Source organism: Thunnus maccoyii, chromosome 19, assembly GCF_910596095.1.
Source record: "Thunnus maccoyii chromosome 19, fThuMac1.1, whole genome shotgun sequence".
NCBI classification, from domain to species: Eukaryota; Metazoa; Chordata; class Actinopteri; order Scombriformes; family Scombridae; genus Thunnus; species Thunnus maccoyii.
In genome coordinates, this window is record NC_056551.1 from 18,170,062 (window position 1) to 18,191,241 (window position 21,180).

A 21,180-nucleotide genomic window follows, 5' to 3' on the forward strand; every position below is an offset into this window, starting at 1 on the left:
TGTACTGTGTTTTTTCATATCGCAATATACAGTATCACAGAAAAGCCCTACTAGCTATGTAGGAACATGATGTCCCGGTTCTTAATCCCACCTTCTAATCCCCCCCCCCAAATCAAAATATCACAAAAAAGTTTTTATGTTTGGCTGAAGTGGAAAAGTTGGTGTTAGACTGTTTGTTAAACTACTTTTCTTAGATTTCATTCTTCAGTTCTACAAAGGTCAGTCCAAAGCTATCTCTTCAATTTTGCTGCCACAATCAAATCCATTATTTCTGCTCTGTATCTGTGCTGTAGTTTGTCTGGTCATGTAATGTGTCTGGTCTGCATGTAGGAATACATTAGATTTCTTTCAAGCCCAAAGAACATTTCCAAGGTTATTATATTAATTTATTTGCCAGTGGTTAAAGTTTTCAAGCGCCATGCCTGATTTCAGTTATAGAGCAGTTTTAAATCCATAGAATACTTAATTCAATACATTGTACACATTTCTTCCTGGACAACTTTTCAGGCTCACAACTCTTTTCTCGCTTTATTCCCCGTATTTGGGATAGAATGAACTTTTTTTTATAAAAAATGTTTGCAAACTTAACTTGGCCTGTGACAGTACCACACAGCTTTCTTTCACAGGGTAGAATAGCTTGTACCTTTTTGTTCTGCAACCTCAAAAATGTCTGGCTTGTTCATTCATTTGTCATGTTTGGGTCTAAATAATTGAGCTATTGAAGGTTTGGCAAATTAAAAAGTGCAAAGAAGGGCTTTTTGTGAGCGAACGATAAAACCCACATTGCAGTGTTGGCATTGATAAACTCTAAAAAACTGTTCGGAAAGTTGCACAGCCTTTCTTTTCTAGCCAGTCCAGCCTCCTACAAGGCTCACAGTACACAGACCGAGTGGTGTCACGAGTTTTGCTTTTGTGTATCTTTTTTTTTTTGTATCTGTATTAAAGACACCTCATGGTCGGCCCTCCTCTCTTCTCTGGTTCTTTGAAAGAGAGTACAGTTTGACTGAGACTGCAAGGTGTTTTAGTGCTTTTTGTACTATTTAAACTTTTTAAAAAAACCTGTCCCTGAGTACATTGACGTACGTTGAGATGGCCAGACAGACATGGTCCAACATTAAACATTTATATGTGCTATAACCACTTAAATTCAGACACAACTACTATACTGAAGCTTTCTATCATTTCAAACATAAGGGCTGGACCCCCCCCCCCCCCCCCCAGTTTTAATGGTTCATCTAATTTGTCGTGGCTCATTTAGTGGATTACCTACTTACTCTGGAGTCCAAGGTGCTGTGGCTTTCTCAACAACCCTTCATGTTGGCCTTTATGCTGTTAGTTATAGTGTGTTTTTATTAAATTGATTTGTCAGGGACTATGTATGAAAATATTAATGACAAATAAAAAAAAGCAAATAGAAGAGACGCTTTGTACCAGGTTTTGTATCTGTGGTCCCTTGGCAGGTAAAATGAAGTGAAGCAAGTTTGTGGTGAACTACAGCGAAGGGTATCTGGCTGCTGAAACTGAAAAATTCGCCTAACTTGGTCTTTCAGTCGCTTACATCTGAGTTTCTGACTGTTTGGCCACAATAAGACAGGGACAACTTCAAGCGACCCAAAATGAAATTGATCATCCACCTTGAATTACAAATGATCTGTCACTGACTGACTATATACATCCCAATGCCCAGAAATGCAAATCCCTTTTATGTACTTACAAACTTAAGAATAAGATTTCCTTCATGTGCAGATCACTATTTAACTCGTGTGTGAAAATCACTTACAGAATTGAGCGTATCTGAACAAAGGTGTTCTAGCCACTGCTAGTTGAGTTTATGCTAGTTCACAGGCTGAGGCAGATAATTGGTTGCCTCCTCTGTGCCAAGGTGGCTAATCCCTTTGACCATATGTCAGCAGCTTGTCAAGCCCAGAGCCAGTACAGCAAAAGGGACAGAGCTATGCAGGACAGGAAAACACAGCCACGCTGTGCATCCACATGTAAGCAGTCATTGGGCTTTTGAAGTTTTAGTTTGTATTAGTAGATGACGGGTTGCTGTTTGAATTTTCATGGTAATATTTACAGAGAGCTGTTAGTCGCTTTGACTAGACGAGGACCCTTTTTACACAGCTAACGTGTTGTAGTGAGTTTTGAGAACAGAGAGGAAAGGAAAAGGTTGTAGACCATCATGGTGGCAGTGTGATACAGAGGGGTTGTCAGAGTTACAAGGTACAAGCCAGCTGCTACTACATCACAATGAAGCTAACTGAAACCTGCTCACATTCCAGGAGACAGCAGCGGCCTCAAGGAGGAGGAGGAGGAGGAGGCAAGAACCAGTCTCTGCTGATACAACAGCAGTCACCGCCGCATCAGAGGGATCAAACCCAACAACAGTCCCCAAACCAACAGCAGCAGACTTTGACAGAAGTGGGAGATAACAGAAACAATAGCGCTGGCCGGCCGCCTCGCCAGTATCAAGGGGGACATGGGCAGCGCCAAGGAGGACCCCCGCACCACGGATACAGCCAGAACCGGCGCTGGCATCACAATCAGAAAGGTCAGGGGCATGGACAGACAAATCCCACATGCGATAAAGGATTACCCCCAAGAACAACCAAAGACAAAGAGACTGAGAATGTAAAAGTGGGCAACGAGCAGTTCAGACCAACAGAGGAGCCTCAAGACAGCAGTAGAAGTCCCAATGAATCGCCCAAATCCGAGTCAACATTCAACACAACGGCTTTCCCAGATCTGACAGTTAACCCACCAGGAAGTGGTAAGGCAAGCGAGGGCCACTCGAAGCAGCCCAAAATCAGCTTGCTTCAGTCGTCAAAGGAGAGGCTGAGGAGGAGACTAAAGGACAAGGTACCGAAAAGCTGCTTAGAACCTGTCATTCAGTATTAACGCAATCAGGACTAATGTGTATGTGTACTAGTCTTATAATTACTTTCATTATGTTCACACGCATACCGTACATGCTCTGTCTTTAATATACAGACATGCAGAAAAACACTTTTCTCACACTGCCTTGCTTTAGTCACTTATCTACTCAGCGATTTAGCATTCAGATTGACACACTCAGACTGGCAGGGGAGTACATGTTCTCACTAAGGAGGTGACGAAACTAAAGTGGCATTAGCTTAACAGTTTTTGATGTTTTCCACTGTGTGCACTAAACTGGCGAGTCAGCCCGGCTGTGTTGCTGCTCTCAGCCTCCTCTTTCTACACCTACCTCATTACCAGCAGGGGTGGTTTGATTTGACAGCACGGGACTCCCCAGCAGGCAGCAAAGCACAAAACGATAAACATATCCTCAGTGACGCCAGTGAATCGATGAAACCAGACTAGGAGCCGGTGTTTACTTGATGAGGGAGTACTGAATTAGAGCATATAATATTCTCAGTATTTCTTTTTATTTTGCAACTTATTTAAGCAGCATTTTTTTTATAGTTTAGCAGGTCAGTACAGGGCTTTCACCATAACCCCTCAATAAATATCTAACTACTGAATTCATGTCAGTTTCAATATGTTATCTTTTTAATGTCAGTTTTCTTTTTTCTTTTGGACGTGTGGTGAAATTCATACACAGATCACTAAAACCAAAATAAGTAGCTTTTTATGTCACAAGCCACTGACTTGGTTTCATATCATGTCGATGATGTTGCTATTGACATGTTGTGGCTGGATACGCAGTATACAGGAAGCAAAGTGAGTATCATCTGTCATGCAGGTGAATATAATAGCATATAAAGCAGTGTAAGTAAAGAGAGAAACTCAACCACATTTCATCAACAAATTAGACTGGTAGTAGCTTTTTATCTATTTACTGTATACATATATTGTTCTTTGATGGCACTAAAATGTCTCTCATAATACCTGCTGCAATCATCTTTCAACACTATTTTTTTCTTTAATCGCTCAAACTCATTGAAATTGGAAATTGTATCATCACCAGTCTCTTACCACTAATGTCCCGCCCCCCTCTCCTTCCTCAGGAGGAGGCACGCGTGCAGGCGTCGGGCTCCGGATCGCAGAACATGGACCGGTTGGTGGATCTCCTCAACAGCATGAGGAGCAACAGCAGCGGCGTGGAGCAGCAGCTGGCCTCTTTCATGGAAGAGGCGCAGTGCTCGGCGCGGTCCGAGGAAACCCTCGCTCAGGTGGTCAGCACAATCTACTCCAAGGCCGTGTCAGACAGGAGCTTCGCCGCCACGGCAGCCAAGCTCTGTGAAAAAATGGCGTTGTTCATGGTGGAGGGGACCAAGTTCAGATCGCTGCTCCTCAACATGCTGCAGGTGAGAGCGCTGGAGAGAATCTTGTTAGCCGCAGGCTTTCCTCATCTCTTTTATTTTCTTATATTTTGTCAGCATTCAGATAACTCAGACTTCATAACAGTCTCAATAATTCCATGAACCTGCTTTTTATATCAACACTAAGTTCTTTATTGACTAGATGTAATGGATGGATCTGTTACTGTAGCTGCCAAAGTAGTGTAGTTATCTCTTTTGACTGTCTTGGAGTACAGAATTGCTAAGAATATGTTTGAGGCAATTTTGAAATAGTTTTATCCATCAGAGAGCACTTACAAGTTTATTTGTCAAGGGAGGTTGTTGAGAGAGCAAGAGATAAATTCCCATTCATTCTCTCTTGTTTGTGGACTTCAATGGTGTAAGAAAAAAAACAACAGATTATCACACTCATGAGCCAATTGGATTGTTTACAGCATGCGCGCACGTGACACAGACCAGCGCAAAATATCTAAACACAGAGCATCAGTTCACCTTCAGCTCATAGTTCTGAATGACTGATTCATACTCAGAGCAGAGGAGTGTCGCTTATACAGTTCATCACTTCTGTGTTGATTCTGTTGGAGGTATAATATGTAATTAGGAGACCTGCTGGTCCTGAACGTTAGCAGCATGCTAGTTTAGCATTAGCATGAGCCTCAGACAGCTGAACCGCACGGCCGCCAGACAACAACTCAGTGGAATTTTCACAACTTTATGCTTCAGAGTTCATCAAACCGAATGCCACGGTGAGCAGATCGAGGCACGCTGCGACTTTTATCTTCCTCGGAAGGCAGGGAGGTGCGTTTGTTTTACAATCAGGGCAGCCGTTACGGGCCGTCACCAAACACACTCAATCAAAAAAGTAAGAGGCTTCACCCGGTGGTCCAAACATGTACTGCAGCAAATCTACATAACATTTTCTCACAGTTACACTGCACGTCCCTCAGAAGTTAATATATTTTTAATCGGTTGAATTATTAACAGCAATTAACTGATAATCGATGAGTCACTGACATCCCTTCTTTCCTTATCATCTATTTTCTCTGTAGCCTACTAGTAGCCCCTATTTGCAACATAACCACGCCTATGTGAAATTTCTTAACCAAAACATGGGTGTGGGTGGATGTGTTTTAAGGCCAGGCGCCACAGTCGAACAGGGACAAAATAAATCTTGTTCTTCTTTTTCACCCCTGATGAGTTTGCATCCCTGTCTAATAAATATCTCTCTTTGTTGCTGTTGGAGACTGTAGGCGGCAATAAGCTGCAGTCTTGATAATGAGCTGACACAGTAGCTTCTCCATGGTCAAAACATGACTGACTCCGCTCCTGTCTGTTCCAGCACCAATGTTTTGAATCTCAGTGGATCTTCAGTTTTTGAATTAGAAAATAGTGTTATCTTCTGTAAAAAAAAGTTGTGTGCACTTATATATAATTGAATCTAGGTCACATTCTGATGGCTGATATCCAAAACCATGGTGGGGTTTTTTTTTTTCAGTTTGTTGGCTCCGTTACAGCTTGATGTGGGTTCTCTCAGTTGACTAATAAAGTCACGATTGGTGCTAAAACTCAAGATGATCGACATAAAAATGATCTGGCAGCAGTTCTGATATTGAATCGTTGAAGTTATTTATCAAGCAACAAGGTCAAACATTATCTGGTTTCTGCTTCTTAACTGTTAGGATTTTGCTGCTTTTCTCTGTTTTATATAATGAAAAAATTAAATAACTTTTTTGGTTGAGACCGTTAGACAAAACAGTCAATTTGAATGTATCTCGTTGCGCTCTGGAAGATTGAAAGTGGCATTTTTCACTAATTTATGACATTTTATAGACTAAAAGGTTCATATATTCATCAAAAAAATGATTCAGATTAATTGATAATGAACCTTTTTGATAAAACTACCTTCCTTTATTTAAATAAAAGTCCATTGCTTTACTTTTTTTTTTTAGCTCCTCCCTGTGTTGCTTCCACCCAAATATCTGAAGAAATACACAAGTTATTGTTAAGCAGATGCTCTCAAAATGCCCATTTAAATGTCATTTTAAACTAGCAGCGCTTGATAATAGAGTAGATAAAACATACAGTATAGAAAGTACTTTAACAAAATCCTGTCTGTAATTTCAGCAGTTTTCATTCAACCTTAGATTTATATGGAAGAGCACTTTCAGGTGGAAGCAGACTGTGTGTGTGTGTGTGATGTTGTAAATGTCAGTGGGCAAAGTAGCGAATCAAAACACCCAGGGGAGAGAGAGAGAGAGAGAGAGAGAGAGAGACCTGTCCCCTCCCTTCACCCTCCATCCCTTCGATTCCAGTCTCGCACCCGTGATGAAAACATCCTCTCAGCCGTTATACATTTCACTGCCTCCACCCTCCTTTCCCCCCTTGTCCCTCATGAGCTCTCTATTCCCGCGCCCCCTCGTCTGATCGCCTCTCCTCACCCAGAACGACACGGGCCAGCGCCTCACTACTTCTCCCTGTACACTTCCCCTTCTCTCTCTCTCTCTCTCGCTCTCTCTCTCTCTCTCTAACCGCTCTCCTCCCTCTCACCCCTCGCTCCGCTCTCCAGAGCCAGACGACTTTGCCGGAGCAGCAAACTGTCTAGGAGTAAGCAAACGAGACGTACACGCTGTCTCACGATGACATTCAAAGTCTAAATGTTAACCCACCCGCCGCCTCGTCATGTCTCCTCCCTTTTCCCTCCCTTCCTTCACTCCTACTCTTGTTTCCTTCTCCTGCAGATGCTCTTTCAAGCTACACTCCTACACTTCTTTTTTTTTTCTCTTCCCTTCTGTTTTTGTGTCTTTTTTTTTTTTTTTTCCACTGAAACATCTCTTTCTTCAGATGCTGAGATTTTTATCCCAGAGCCAGCAGTAGCAAATCCTGCCTTAATCCTTTTACCCCCTTTTCTCCGCTTTTTAAAATTTATTCCCCCTTTTCACAGCTGTGTGGTCCCTCCTGTTCTTTGTTGCTCTCTTTCATTCCACTTCCCAGCCAGCACCGACCCCCTTCTTGTCTTTGACATTTTGGTTTTTTGCTTTTAAAACATTTTAAATGTCATAAGTGGTCTCATGAAGGCCTTCATTAATGATGTACTATGTTGCTTCTAGACCCCTGGATCTCAATATGGGGGCAATTAGTGTGTGACCGCTCTGCTTATTAAAAGAGAGGCATCAGGATTTGTTGCTGCTGTGATTAAACATAGCCAGCCCGTTACCTGTGAAGTATGCTGTTCATTTCGCAAGGCTTTTTTTTTTTTCTCACCTATACTATTGACACTTTCTTCATCACCTTCTTTTCTTACCTAAGCTTGTCTTTTCTGTTCACTTCAGCCATCTTTGTTTGTCGGCTTCACTACGTCTTCCTCTTTTCGCTGATTTGTTTATGTGTCAAACACCGTGGCGATGTCCTTGGTAAAGCGTGTGTGAGAGGTGTGTGCGGTTGTTTTTTTTGAGCGTGTACGGTACGTTTGTTTTCGACAGCGTAGAGTTTTTTCCGTTGGATCCCATTCAAAGCTTGATATTCTGTGTACGTCTGCAGCCCGGAGAGTATTTTCAGTCTTACAGGCAGGAGCGTAGTTGTACGAGTGTGTGAGAATATGAGCCTCTTCCAGTGCACTTGAGTCGGCAGTAACAGGCGGTACACTCCAGAAAAAAATATGAGAAGCAGAGTGCGTTAATAAAGTTTTCGTTTAACCTGCTGTATAACATCTCTACAAGTGCGCATTAAGCATTAACCCATATTAACCCCAACACTTTCACAGCACTGACACGGTTCACTACCCTTCACTTTCAAACTAAATTAACATATTCTCCTCTACCTCTGGCAGATAAAAGAAATCCATGAATATGTTTAATGTGTTTTTCAACTGCTTTTTGGCTTGAAGTACTTCAGGTTGTGAGGTTAATACGCGTGTGCCACCTACAAAAACTCCCATCAGAGAGACGGTAAAGATGTTAATGGTGATTAATGGCTCTGCCAGGAAAGATAGTTTATCACTGCTGATAAATTTATGACACACTTTAATATCCACCTACCTATCTACCGCCTACTTAGAGCTTGTATTACAGATTTACAAAAGCGGGACTGTAGCATGTCAGTGTATCCCCTAAACTAAATCTGGATCTGACTGTGTATCTTTTTTCTCTCTCCTCCTCCCCACAGAGGGACTTTGCACGTCGTGACGAGCTCCAGCAGTCAGACGTGGAGAGGTGGTTAGGTTTCATCACCTTCCTGTGCGAGGTGTTTGGGACCATGAGGAGCAGCTCCGGGGAGCCTTTCAGGGTGCTGGTCTGTCCCATCTACACCTGCCTACGAGAGGTCTGTATCCGGTTCAGCACACAACTGCACCTTTTTTTTTTCTTTTTTTAAATCAATAAGTATGTCAATAATGAGTCATCCCCTATCCGCATGTTCCAATAAGAAGAAAGCGCCCGGCTGTGTCTGCATATTTCGCCTGTTCCGATCAATACATGCACAAAGACTGAGTTTCCTGTTTTTCGGCCAGACCGAGTCTAGACAGCAGACACCACAGTGGGTTTGGTCAGTGGTGCAAACAGTTAGCACATCATGAGTTCCAGGAAAACGCATGACCCCAGGTTCATTTCTCATCAGCTGGTAACACTGTTTTGCGCACACCACCCCTCAGTCACCATGGAAACCATATAGGGTAGCCACACCAGCCCTACCGCGATACAAGAAGTGGTTAACGACAGATGGAATATTGAAAGGGGAAGTGAGCAAGGGGTGGTGGTGTAGGGGGGGGGTTAGAAAGAGAGAAGAGAAGAGGTGAGAGGAAGCAGAGGAGACTGTGGTCGGGTCGACAGTTACTGCAGCGGAAGTTTACGCACGGCATGGCAGGTAGAGGAGAAGAGCGAAAGGATCGGGGGAGACGACAGAATCCGGGAGTGAAAATTATTTTTAATGTTTGTAGAGGGAGGAAGAAATAATGGCAGGGTTCAGGCATGCGCCAGGTAGTTTCACCATCCGCGTCCACACCTCCTCCCGTTTTGGCACTCGACACACACCCTTCGCGTCTGGCTGACAAACGCGACGCAACACTATAATGCCATCAACACCCTGTCTAAGCGTACGCCCAGGGCATTATCTCAGCTTGTTAGGAGACTCTGCAGCATGACCCAGGGTGTGGACACGCAGCGTGATCAGTCAGCAATACACACAAAACACACCTCTGTAGTCCCGCATCAGCAGCGTCGCATTTAGCCTGACGATGCTTCAGGTCAGAACACACCTGTGAACAACTGTCAAAATATTTGTTTAATTATACGTAGGCTATATGTGTGTGCTTGGGTTTGCGAGCCAGTGTTTCCCAGAGTGATTGTTCCTGATTTTTTTTTTTTTTTTTTTAATCCATCTGCTGTTTTGACTTGTCCTGTTATAACATGTAGTTGTCGAATTCCAGCTACAAGCTACGCTATAATGCGCGCTCGCCTCTGTGTGTGCTTGCATATGTAAGCGCATGTGCCTGCGCGTTGTAGCGTATGTGTACGCCTGTGCGATTCGATTAAGTACAACTGAGGTGTTTTAGGAAGTGTGTTGAGTAATGAGTGGTGATTTCATCTATTCAAGACTGACAGGCTGTTGATAATATACACGTTTTCTAGTGGTTTTTAAAATGCCGCAATCCACATATACAATGCGTTAGATAATCTTCAAGTGAGTCTGCACTGAAGCGCACTTTCAAATGGAATTTCACCTATCCCCTTACACACCATGATCACTTGCCAGAAGTGTTATATCATTTGATTTTTTTTTTTAGCAACTTTGGGGCAGCACATTGAGCTGTAAACACAAAACTGACATATTCTCAGCTTTTAAGTTTAGCAAATGTGTAAGCAAACAACTGCCTGTTTACACATCCACCAGATGTGGAGCAACATCAGCATTCATTTGGAGTTGTGTTTCTGGTCACCTGGCGAATGTAAATCTAGCATTCACTCTACCATTAGTTCTGTTTTGCTCTCCACCATCTCCTGAGTAAAATATCAGGCTCTTTAGCAGCTAAAATGCTCTGCTATGTTCAGCAGCTAGTTGCCAACTCTGTCAGCTGTTAAGTGCCGGGCAGGTAGTGTGCAGTTGGTTTATTAGCTTTTTTTAGGGCTGAAAACTGCTGCCCGATGTGTCTGGAAACGATGCTGATGAGAGCGGTTAGACTGAACCAAGACAGTTAAATCAGAGGCTGTAAAACTGAAATAATGAGCTGAAAGATGCTAAAATGCTTCATGGAGCTGAGGGGAACTGCAGAGTTTATAGTGATACTTTTTTCACATTATAAGCAGTCATTTGATCCATTGTTTATTAGAGCTGCAATAATTAATCAACAAAATTTAAAAATGTATAATTGGATTCATAGTTTTGAGTAATTTTTTTAAGAAAAAAATGTTAATTCTCTGGTTCCAGCTTCTTAAGTTTGAATATTTTCTGGTTTCTTTAGTCTGTTATAGTAAACTGAATATCTAAAACAAGACATTTGAGGTTACACATTTGGCTTTGTGAAATGGTGATTAACATTTCTCACTATTTTTTGACATTTTATAGACCAGCTAATAGATTAATTGAGAAAAATAATCATTAGTTGCAGCTCTAATGCTTATATAACACTGCAAACTTTTTCTGTTGAATGTAGTCTCACTGTGCATTTGTCAGAAGGAAGACAGAAGTCTTCCTTTCTTTTGTTTGTCTGTTAGGCTTGCTACTGTTTCAGCATGTTACTGTGGTTACATCGGTTGTTAAAAAACTTTGTGGTAAGTGTTTAAATTTAGAACAGCCGCTGAGCCAAAAGACATGTGCACTAAAAGGTTTTAATACACCTACTCTCTGGCAAAGCAGAAATTAATATTTCAATTATATTTAAATAAATATTTAAAGCACTGCCTTTAGTAAGTTGCTCATGCAAAAATGAAAAAAACTGGATTCTTATTAAGATATTATTTACCTTAAAAAAAAAGACAAAGGAACTAATAAAAAACATGGCTTTCTTATGCAGGAACAGAACATGACAGTCCTGAAATTCAGGACAGGTGGCAGGACGCTTGAATTCGCAGATAAACCCATCTTTTACTAAAGCAAATGACCTGCATGTGGCCCACAGAGGCTTTCATCAGGATATTGGTTTGCAGTTGCAGACTGCAGAAAGCATGCATACACTGTGTCTGGTGGTGACATCATTAGCTATTTATATTGTGCCTTGGTATCCCTCCTCGAAATTCAGCACGAGCCCTCATAGTCGACTCCATGACAGTAATTATGCACATGTATGTTTGCTTTAAAAAATCTGTATCTTGAGTATTCTGAGCATCGATCGGTTGTAGGCGTTGAAGTCTCAGAACTGTTGTTAATCTTTTTTACTTTTTAATTGTTTTCAGGCCTTTTTTTCTTAAGCAGTTAGAAAAGCACTAATGCTGGTCTCAGACCTAAGGAATTTTTGGCTGATTTATCTCCAATTCACCCCTCCCAGCAATCGGAGGAGAAATCTGGTCTGGGACCTGGGTCAATACCGATGTTCAGCCCAGATTATCTGGTAATGTGAGGGGGTTTTTACGGATCCAATCTTAAACCTCCAGAACTGCTCACAGACTCACCGGGGCCGCCTCGAGTTAAAGTCTGGATTATTACGTCACTACTTTCCGAGCAGGACTACAATAGCTAATGAGTGAGACAAGTCTACAGGGAGAAAGAAATGTTAACAAGCTAACGTTAGTCCCGGAGCAGCTGACGGTGTTGCCGAGCAACAGTAAACATCCTAACCCTGGAGGCCAACGTTAGCTAGCATGCTACTGTTGACAGATATCAAAACTGACAGAATCTCACCTCCGGTTCTTGCTTAAGAACAGACAACTCGTGTTTGGCTGCGTCTCCTCAACCATTTTTTTTTCATCCAGACTCATTTAGCCTTCTGCTTTAGTTTTTTCTCACCTCAAAGCATTACTCAAGTTGTTGCACCATGTCAGTCTCCATTTTGTTTACATCTGCTCCCCCATGAGATCACACGAGATCATGTGAGGCGGTGCGTTGCTCCCTCTGACACGATAATCTTAATAATATCCTGTAGCGTGCGATGTGCTACTATTTTGCAGTGTGTGCATGTTTGAGGTTAGAGAGAAGAACATTTGTGAACTTCCTCCTTATGTACGTGATGCAGCCCAATTTCAAAATCAGTTAGGATTTAAAAACTTCTGCAGTCTGAGTCCGGCTTTATGGAAAGTGCTGGTCCAACGCTAGACCTGCTGTTGCTATGCAACTATTGGAAACCCAGTTGAAGTTGAAGTAGTCATAATTCTAACTTTGAGCGCTCCCGTGTGTCATTAGTATACAGATGAAACATGTTTTCCTCTCAGCATCGGTCTATCCTTTCTCTCTCTTTTTTTTTTTTTTTTTTTTTTTTTAAAGTCAGCAGTGTGATGACAGGTTTCAACATTTACAAATAGACATGCGTTTGATCAAAAAACGTCAAACCGAGAGACAGTAAAAGCCTCAGCAGAAAATGTACATGAATAAGGATGTTTTTCTAGTCGAGCTCATTCAAACACTGAAGGTGTTGTTGTCATGTTGAATGCATTTCTTTCATTCAGCGCTACAAGAGAATCACAGCTGTCCTAGTTTTTGTTGCTTTTTATGTTCCTGATCAAATGTCTTTTTGAATGAATAAACTGTAAATGGAAATCACACAAACCCAAGGTTTCCCAGTGAAGCTAGCTTTGTTACTTCATGATGTAACTGACAGGCGATAAGGCTGAATGTTGTCAGCTTCTGCAGGAAAAAAAACTGTATGTGTTAAACAGTCTCACAGAGACCTTTTTATTCTGGAAAAGCTCCTTTTCTACTAGAAAACGAAGGTAAAAACGGAGCAACGGAATGTATGTTATGGTGTGGGAGCGATAGAGGAGAGCAGATAGAGAGTAAAAAAAAAAGCTATTGCAAAGGATAGAACTGATGATCAGTATAGATTAGACCATTTTAAACGTATTGAGCAAAACTTCACCCTCGCCTCCCCAGAGAACTCATTATGAGCTAATCCTACTTGTCGCATAGTTCTCCCTCTCTGGGAGCGACGAGACTCCAGTTCCCACATCAAACGGCTACACTGTCACCACACCCGTTTAAGCATACTGAGGAGCTGACGTCTGCACTACCGCCGGGCCTGAATGATAGGTGGAATACCATCAAGCTTACAGTGTGGAAACAAGAGGCCAGCTCGCAGAGAAGGTGGATCGTAGCATCAGATAGTGATTTTTTTTTTGTTCCTTTTTTCCATAGATTCAGCCATCATTTCCATGACAGTGTTCTCTCTTAAAGGAGAGGTTCACAGTTTTTCAAGTCTGTCCTAAAACAATAGTCAGGTGCTCGTATGAACATTGAAAGTGTTTTTTTTCTTGCTGTCATCATTCCTCCTGTTCTTACTGACCATTAGAAGATCTCCAAATGTGCTTTCACATAATCCACAGTCCTCTTTTGAGCAAAAATTGTATTTAAAAGTTTATCTGGAGACAATGTGAGGCTCCAGCTGTCTGAGTTAGTCAAATAAAGCGGATATCTTTCAAGTTAATCTTTTGGTAAAAAAAATTCCCTCTTTGAGTCATGACGGACGGTGTTTTCCTGCAGTGGAAAGATCCTACAAAAAGGGAATTAAGCACTAAAAAAGACTTTGAAAGATATCAACTCGATTTGATTAATTCGGACAACTGGAGCTTCATATCATCTAAACTTTCTTTTTCACAATACATTTTTTGCACAAGAGGACTGTGGATTTTGTTCCCCATCAGTTTACATTGAAAGTACATTATAAAAGGGATCTCTAAATGGTGAGTATGAACGGGAGGAAAGACTGCAGCAAGAAAAACGTGTCAATGTTTGTTTGGGCACCTGAATATTGTTTTAGGACAAACTTTAAAAAAAAAAAATTGTGAACCTGACCTATAAAGCCATGGACACAGTCAGACTTTGGTCGGCTTGTATGTAACTGCCAACTGAAAATGCAAAAACATTATCCTCGCTATTATTCAGTTTGATCCTGTTGATGTTATTCACATTACAATCACATATCCTGCTCCCAAACACACTGGTTTCCTGCGCATTCAATACATGATCTCACTTATTTTTTTCCATAAGTAAATCCCTGTATCCTGTATTTATGTCTTACTTTGCTCATACTGCAGCAGGTCTACCCCTTCCAAGGCTTAATTAGACATCACTTCACTTCCCCTCCCACCTTCCTGTTACTTCCTTTCCAACCTCCCTCCCTTAATCAAACACTTTAGAAACAGACTTGTAAGGAGTAAAACAGCGTTCGAGCTAGAAAAGGAGTATTCAGCAACCTTACGGCCTATTTGATCTGACACTAGACGCTCATATTCTAGCGTGTTGGGTTACCTCCCTTTTGTCGCCATCCCTCCCTGCATTGTTTCAAAGTGCCAGTTGTATGCCCATCTGTCCATGGGGCCAGCTCGGGGGAAAAGCCAGCCAGCATGTTTACCAGCTCCGCTGTTTGTTTTTGGCTACACTGTGTGTACAGTATGTGGATATACAGTGTGCATAAAGCGAGCCTTGATGTGTGATGGTTAGTAAGCTTGCCAGGATGAAAGCCTGCTCTGTTGTCCTCCAAGATTTAAAATGTTAATAGAGAAAATATTTACAATTGGGATTAGGTCTTTTTCTTCTCTCCTTCTCTTGTGAACTGATTAACACACACAAACACTAATCTCCTCATGTGGCCCACATATAAAATATACATTATGTATGTTTGTTCACTCTGCTGCACTTCTTGATGTTGCTACAGTTAGATTTCTCCTGTTTTTAGTTTATTTTGTGCAGCTCTAAAATCTGTAACGCTTTATTTTATTTCCTGGAAAGTTTCTGTGTAATTTGCTGGTATATAATGTTTAATTTTTAGGACATTTTACAGAAAAAAGTGGTGTAATTTGGTACAAATTATATGAGAAAACAGAAGAAGCTGTTAATTTGCCAAAATCCTAAATAAATTAGACTAATTAAAGGCATACTATGCAGGAATTGTCGGTTGGTGTTTGTAAACACACAACATTCAAAGTCGGCCCCTCCTCCATCACCTAAAAAGCGAGAGAGAGAGAGAGAGAGAGAGCGCAGCGGTGGTCAGGCGAGTTAGAGAGTGAATGAAGAGAGCGAGCGGTGCTGTCCAGAAAGAAGCCATGAATCAGAGTAATAAAACGTTATTTTCTGATTGTTTGACAGCGGTTACTTTCTAAAGTACAAATAAATACGCCCACTCTCTGCTCTGCGTGTGTGTGTGTGTCAGTCAAACATACACCAACAGCAGAGGAGCAGCACACAGCAGAGAGAGGGAGACGGAGAAGCAAGGAAACACTGAATCAGATAGAAACACAGCGATGTAATCTGGTCGCTACGCTATGACTCCCAACCTCACACCCTGCGTGCTGTTATTGGTCGGATGCTACACACCCACTGCCCAAAGGTCGACGCCCAGAAGCGTCCCAAACACAACAAAATAATAAGAAAATAAGAAATTACAGGCAGAGGGCGGGGTCTCTGCAGATAAATACACCGCCACACACTTCTAGTGGGTCATAAGTGATGATTGAGAGGGATTACTTTTGCATGAGTCTATACATTGTTTTTTTTTTTAATAAAATCCTGCATAGTATACCTTTAAACTTACAGAACTGACAGAAAATACTCAGTTCTCAGTGTGTAGTTTTGTGTGTGAAACTAAGTATCAGTATATTCAACTGTTTCTTAAAAACTCTCATGAGCACATTTCTCCTTTACTACCAAATCACATAAAAATGAAGAATTTCTGGAAACATTTTGGAAAATTACTCGAATCCAAATGTAAACAGTCTAAACCAACAATTCCCCCATGTTTTCTTCTAATTTGTACCAAATTGCACCAAAATGTTTGCAAAACATCGAAAAATTCCAGGAAATCGGTACAAAATCAAGGGACCTGTAAAATAAAGTGTTTCACAACATTCATACATTGTCTCCTCTCGTCCCTTGTAGCTGTTAGAGTCCACAGATGTCAAGGAGGATGCAGTCCTCTGCTGTTCTATGGAGGTACGGACCACACACACGCACACACACACATATGCAGAATACTTGTGTCTTTGATTGAACCTACAGGCTGATTTTGAAATCTGTGCAAAATTAAATACAGAAAAACATCTGAACAAATGTAATAAACAAATACTAACATCATACTTATTGAATCTCATAAAGCCCATGTTTTGTTTTTATCTGTTTTATCTCCAGTATGTACAAAAGCAAATGTGTTTTATAAGCATCTCAAACACACATCTTTGTTATTATAAAGCAGCAGTGTTTGTGTTCTGACCATCTCTGCTCTGCCAGTCTCTCCTGAGGGTTGTGAATAATAAAGTAGCGCAGGTGAAGTAGAATTATAGATTAAATCTGATTCATATTGTATGAGAGCAGAAAGCGCTCACAAAGTCTGAGGGTGAAAATAAGGCCGAGAGGTTCAAGAACTGAAAGAGCAAAGACAGGTGAGCTCTGTTCGGCAAACAGTTCCCAGATGCTCACAAACACAGCCTTCCAGTCTTGATTACTTACTAGCGTGCTCCCACACACACACAAACACACACACACGTACACACAGCTCTATGACCAGAGGGTGTGTGAACCTCTGCTGTCTGACTGTATCCACAGTAACAAGGTGCCAGACGTTGTGTCTTGCTCTCTGTAAGGGAGACACACACACACACACACTCTCTCTGACCTCCCGCCACTTTTCTCCTTCCAGCTGCAGAGCACGGGGCGTCTCCTGGAAGAACAGCTTCCAGAGATGATGACGGAGCTCCTAGCGGCCGTCAGGGACAAGATGCTTTGCCCGGCCGAATCCCAGCTGACCCGCTCGCTCCTCATGGAGGTCATCGAGCTGCACGCACACCGCTGGAGCCCCCTGGAGGCTCTCACCACCCAATACTACAACCGTACCATCCAAAAGCTTACCACCACTGCCTAGGCCCCCCCAAACCCCCCCCTCTGCCTGGGAGGAGAGGAGACAGCCCCGAGGGAAAAATTCTCTTCTAGTTTACCCATAACACAAGAATTTAAGAATAACTTTTCCTGCCTAAATAAATACATGCTTTAAGTTATTATTGAACTTAATCGTACAACTCAATCGTTTCTCAAAGATAGGCGACCACACTAGCCACCAAACGGGTCAACCCCCGAGCCATCAAGGCAACACTACATGTGGCGTTCAAACAATGAAAGCCTACTTGACACAGATTTGAGAAAACACTAATAGACGGCCAGTAGGGGCGTGCTTGGCCACACAAGAGTCCAGCAGCTCGCCCGGCTGTGGCTGCTGAGGGATAAAGGAGGGAACAGACAAGAGAGGGGTCACGCAGGGGAGAGGAGGAGAGGGCAGCAGCCTGTCCGTAGGGAATAGAGAGATCTGTACCCAAAGATGAATTGGGGGGGCGGCGAGGGGGGTAGTCAGTGTCAGTCTCTTCATTGTGTTCGTTTGCCCACCACCCTCCCTTCTCTCTGTCTCTCCGTCAGCCCCTGGGGTCTGAGTGGCTGATAAAAGAGAGAGGAGGAGGAGGAGGAGGAGGAGGAGGCAGGGAGTAGACACGGTGCTGTCTGTCTGGGCCGTCTGCCCCGCCGGGCCAGGGACCAGGTCAAAGGGCCTCGCTGTGGGGCTCCCACTGCTCCTCCCCGTCTTTGTCTCCCCCAACTCACCACATCTCTCTCTCTCTCCACCCCCCCACCCACCCCCAGCAGGAAGCCTTTTTGTGGGGATGAGACAGCGGGCCTGCTGGGCCAGGCTGGGCTCAGGATAAAGGATCAGGCTGGCTAGAGTAGGGTGGCAGATGGCCGCTTGAGCCCTTGTGAGACGACACACTCCCAACACACACCCCTCTAGCACCCCAGCGCCCTGCTCCCCGAGCTCGGGGGCCGGTGTTCGCAATAGAATCAGTAGAAATATTGCGGTGGTGGTGGTGGGGGGGGGGGGGGGGGAGCAGCATTAGATTTAATTCTTTTGTTTTTGTCCTACAGGGGAATGTCTCTTCTCTTCTGTTAAGCCGTGCATGTCCATGCTTTGTTAACCACATCAATGATATTATTTTTTTAATCATTTATTGTTTTTATTATTGTTGTCGTCGTTTCATTTTGAAGTCTTGTTTTTATGATAAAAATGTACGTATGAGATGTTATAGTGGTAGGCCTTATTGCACAGGTTTGAGTTGTTTGCACTGTTTTGAGGCAATTTGCTTTAAAATTTCAAAAAAAAAGAATTGAATTTGAATCAGTGCTTGTGGATTAATATTAAAAAATCTCAGTAGTGAGAGAAGTGGGTTGAGCATAGCGAGGGGTTTTAGGATGTTTTAATGGACTAGTGGCCTTGTCAATTATCCATTTTTATAGGAGCTCTCATGTTTCGGGGGGCCTGTGGCAGCGGAGGACATACTGAGGACTTTAACGGTTATTCACATCATTCTGTTGCTGAATTTAAAAAAAAAACAACAAAATACACATTTGAAGAGGAAAAAAGGTGATGTGACAACAAAAAAAAAAGAGAGCATGGCTCATAGAGAAAAGAAAACAGAAGTGAAAGGCTTCTTAAAGATTTTCTCCTACTCAAGCCATTCTTTGCAGTGGACGTTTTGCAAGTGTTTAATATCGACTGTATTTGATCTTGCTTTGTTTTTGAGAAAAATGACAACTATTAACCTGTGTATTTGAAGATGACAATGAAAAAGAAGAAAATCTTATTGTATGACCTCATTAGCTAGTCATATGTGACCCTTATTCCAGCTAACGTGTGTACTATAATATTGACGTACCAAGCCAATCATGTACCATTTGTAAATGGGCTCTATATATAATCCGCATACAGTATATTTACAAGTATTTAAAAAAAAAAAACCATTGTGATCGAGCTGTCGGAGGGGAATAGTGCAACAGAAATGTTACACATACTGTAGGAAGACTGTGGTTGTGTGGCTATCAGGAATTAGCTCGTTGTTCGGAAGTAGTCAGACATACACACACACACGCGCGAACATGAACATATGCACATGCATACAAATAGTTAGTTTTCCCATTGAATCTCTGTGGGCAGTTTTAAGTGTTTTTTATATTATTTTCTCTGTCTTGCATCAAGAATTAAGATCCTGTGTGGTAGAAACACATCACAGAAGGTTAGTTAGATGAAAAGGGTGATTTCAAACTCACTAATGTTTTTGCAGGTGCAGCCTAATCGTCTGTAAAGAGTGTGTCTGCTCAAGAAGTGATTTGTTTCATTGTTGTTTTTTTTTTTGTCTTTTGTTGTCGTTATTTTATTTCTAGGGCTCTATTTAAATTATATTTAGCTCATTTATATATAATTTCCTCTTCTGGTGGGGTTTTCCAGACATCTGAAACAGTTGTGATACCTAGCTTGCTGGCAAGTGTGTAAGTGTGGTATTACTGTGTTTTAGTTTATGAAAAAGGAAAAAAAAAAAAAAGTTACCCATCGGTCAGTTTGCATTATGCAAAGAGCGGCTCGCTCTCACAGCAGATGGGGGCAGGTGGGATTTCCCCCCCCCCCTCTCCCCCTTCTCCCTCCTTGTCGTCGTCTGTGGCACTGGAGCCTCCCCACCCCGCGTGCCCTTAGACCCCTCTGCTCGGGTCACATGACTCACTCGACATTTGAATGAGACGCACCTTCATTTGCATATTCTCATGAATATTGAAAAAAAATAAACGAGGCTCCGGTCGGTGCACAGACAAAAGCTGTAGATTCGCAATAGTGGGTCATCTGTGAGCTCTTGTTTGTTTTGTTTTTCTAAGCAACTGAAAAATAAACTAACAGGAAAAAGATGTGATGGAAGAATCTGTGTTGTGGTTTGTTTTTTTTTCTGTCGGCTCACTCTTCAGCGCCGGTCACATCGGAGTTCGATTCTCAAATCAGCGTGGCATCATGGAGATATTCAGACATCAACAAAAGACACACAATGGCACACACATCACTTCCTCTGCTATTACCGGATAGACTGCGTAACTAATCTCGGCACCGCAGTAGGCCATTATACTAACAATTCATACATGTGCACACTGGAACTCCTCATTTACATGTCTGCCTTTACATCGTCACACATTAAAACAGACCACACTTCAGAATATTAAGTGTGATTGTGTCGAGTGTTGCAGCACGTCCTTGGCCCCCGCCGATTTGCCTTTGGTTAGCCCTGACACATGCCTGGGGCTCCCCAACTGTGGGCATCCCAACGGGAGCTCTCGGTGCCGGGGTTGCCTCCCCACCGAGGCCCCCGTGTCCCCTAGAACCTATAGAACGTCCTTCAGCACTCGTCCACTTCAATCAACATGATCCCCAGTGTCTGAATATTTACATTTGACAGAGAGAAACACTTTGTAACGGAAAGCTTTGTTTCCTCGTCCGTTGAGTCCTTGACAGAAATGGAATTTCTTATTTCATTTTAGAAGCAAAACACATGTAAGCTCCTCTTAACACTGCGAGCAGAAAAAAAATACAAACAGGACAATGAGGGAAATATTATACAATAATAGTGTAAAGAAAGAAAAATATGATTCAGCTGCTCTAGTGGAGGAAGAGAGTAAGTGGGAAGAAATGGTGACAGACGAAGTGAAATAAATGTAGGAGGCGATGAAGTGAGGATAGTATAGATATAAATATATATGGAAATGACTGAATCTGGGTACAGTATGGGAGCCTATTGAGGAATAAATGCAAATGGTGGAAGAAAGACAGAGCCATCCCTGGCTGACAATTAGCATCATGGTTAATTTAGCCCTGTGCGGTGAAAACAGACAGCTGAACAGGCACGTTAGCCCTTAGGGGCGACGTCTTGTTGGCTGGCTATGCTGCTGGAGCCTAAACCCTTAAGATACTGTAGCT

General features: G+C 42.4%; 1 protein-coding gene and 1 long non-coding RNA gene across 5 annotated transcripts in view; one reads left to right on the plus strand and one right to left on the minus strand.

The window, feature by feature from the left end:
* The window catches only part of ctif (CBP80/20-dependent translation initiation factor), a 59,363-nt gene extending 39,235 nt beyond the window's left edge, over positions 1-20,128 (plus strand). For 2 of the 4 annotated variants that reach the window (XM_042395975.1, XM_042395977.1), the window contains 6 exons: positions 1,914-1,994; positions 2,283-2,859; positions 3,990-4,289; positions 8,445-8,600; positions 16,296-16,349; positions 17,053-20,128. In XM_042395975.1, coding sequence (XP_042251909.1) covers positions 1,914-1,994; positions 2,283-2,859; positions 3,990-4,289; positions 8,445-8,600; positions 16,296-16,349; positions 17,053-17,274 — 1,390 coding nt within the window. In that variant the 3' untranslated portion in view covers positions 17,275-20,128. The remainder of the gene's footprint in view (positions 1-1,913; positions 1,995-2,282; positions 2,860-3,989; positions 4,290-8,444; positions 8,601-16,295; positions 16,350-17,052) is intronic. The other 2 variants (XM_042395976.1, XM_042395978.1) reach the window with 1 other exon arrangement.
* Positions 1-21,180, minus strand: part of LOC121886069 — a 92,032-nt gene that overhangs the window by 15,761 nt on the left and 55,091 nt on the right. The window lies entirely within an intron of this gene.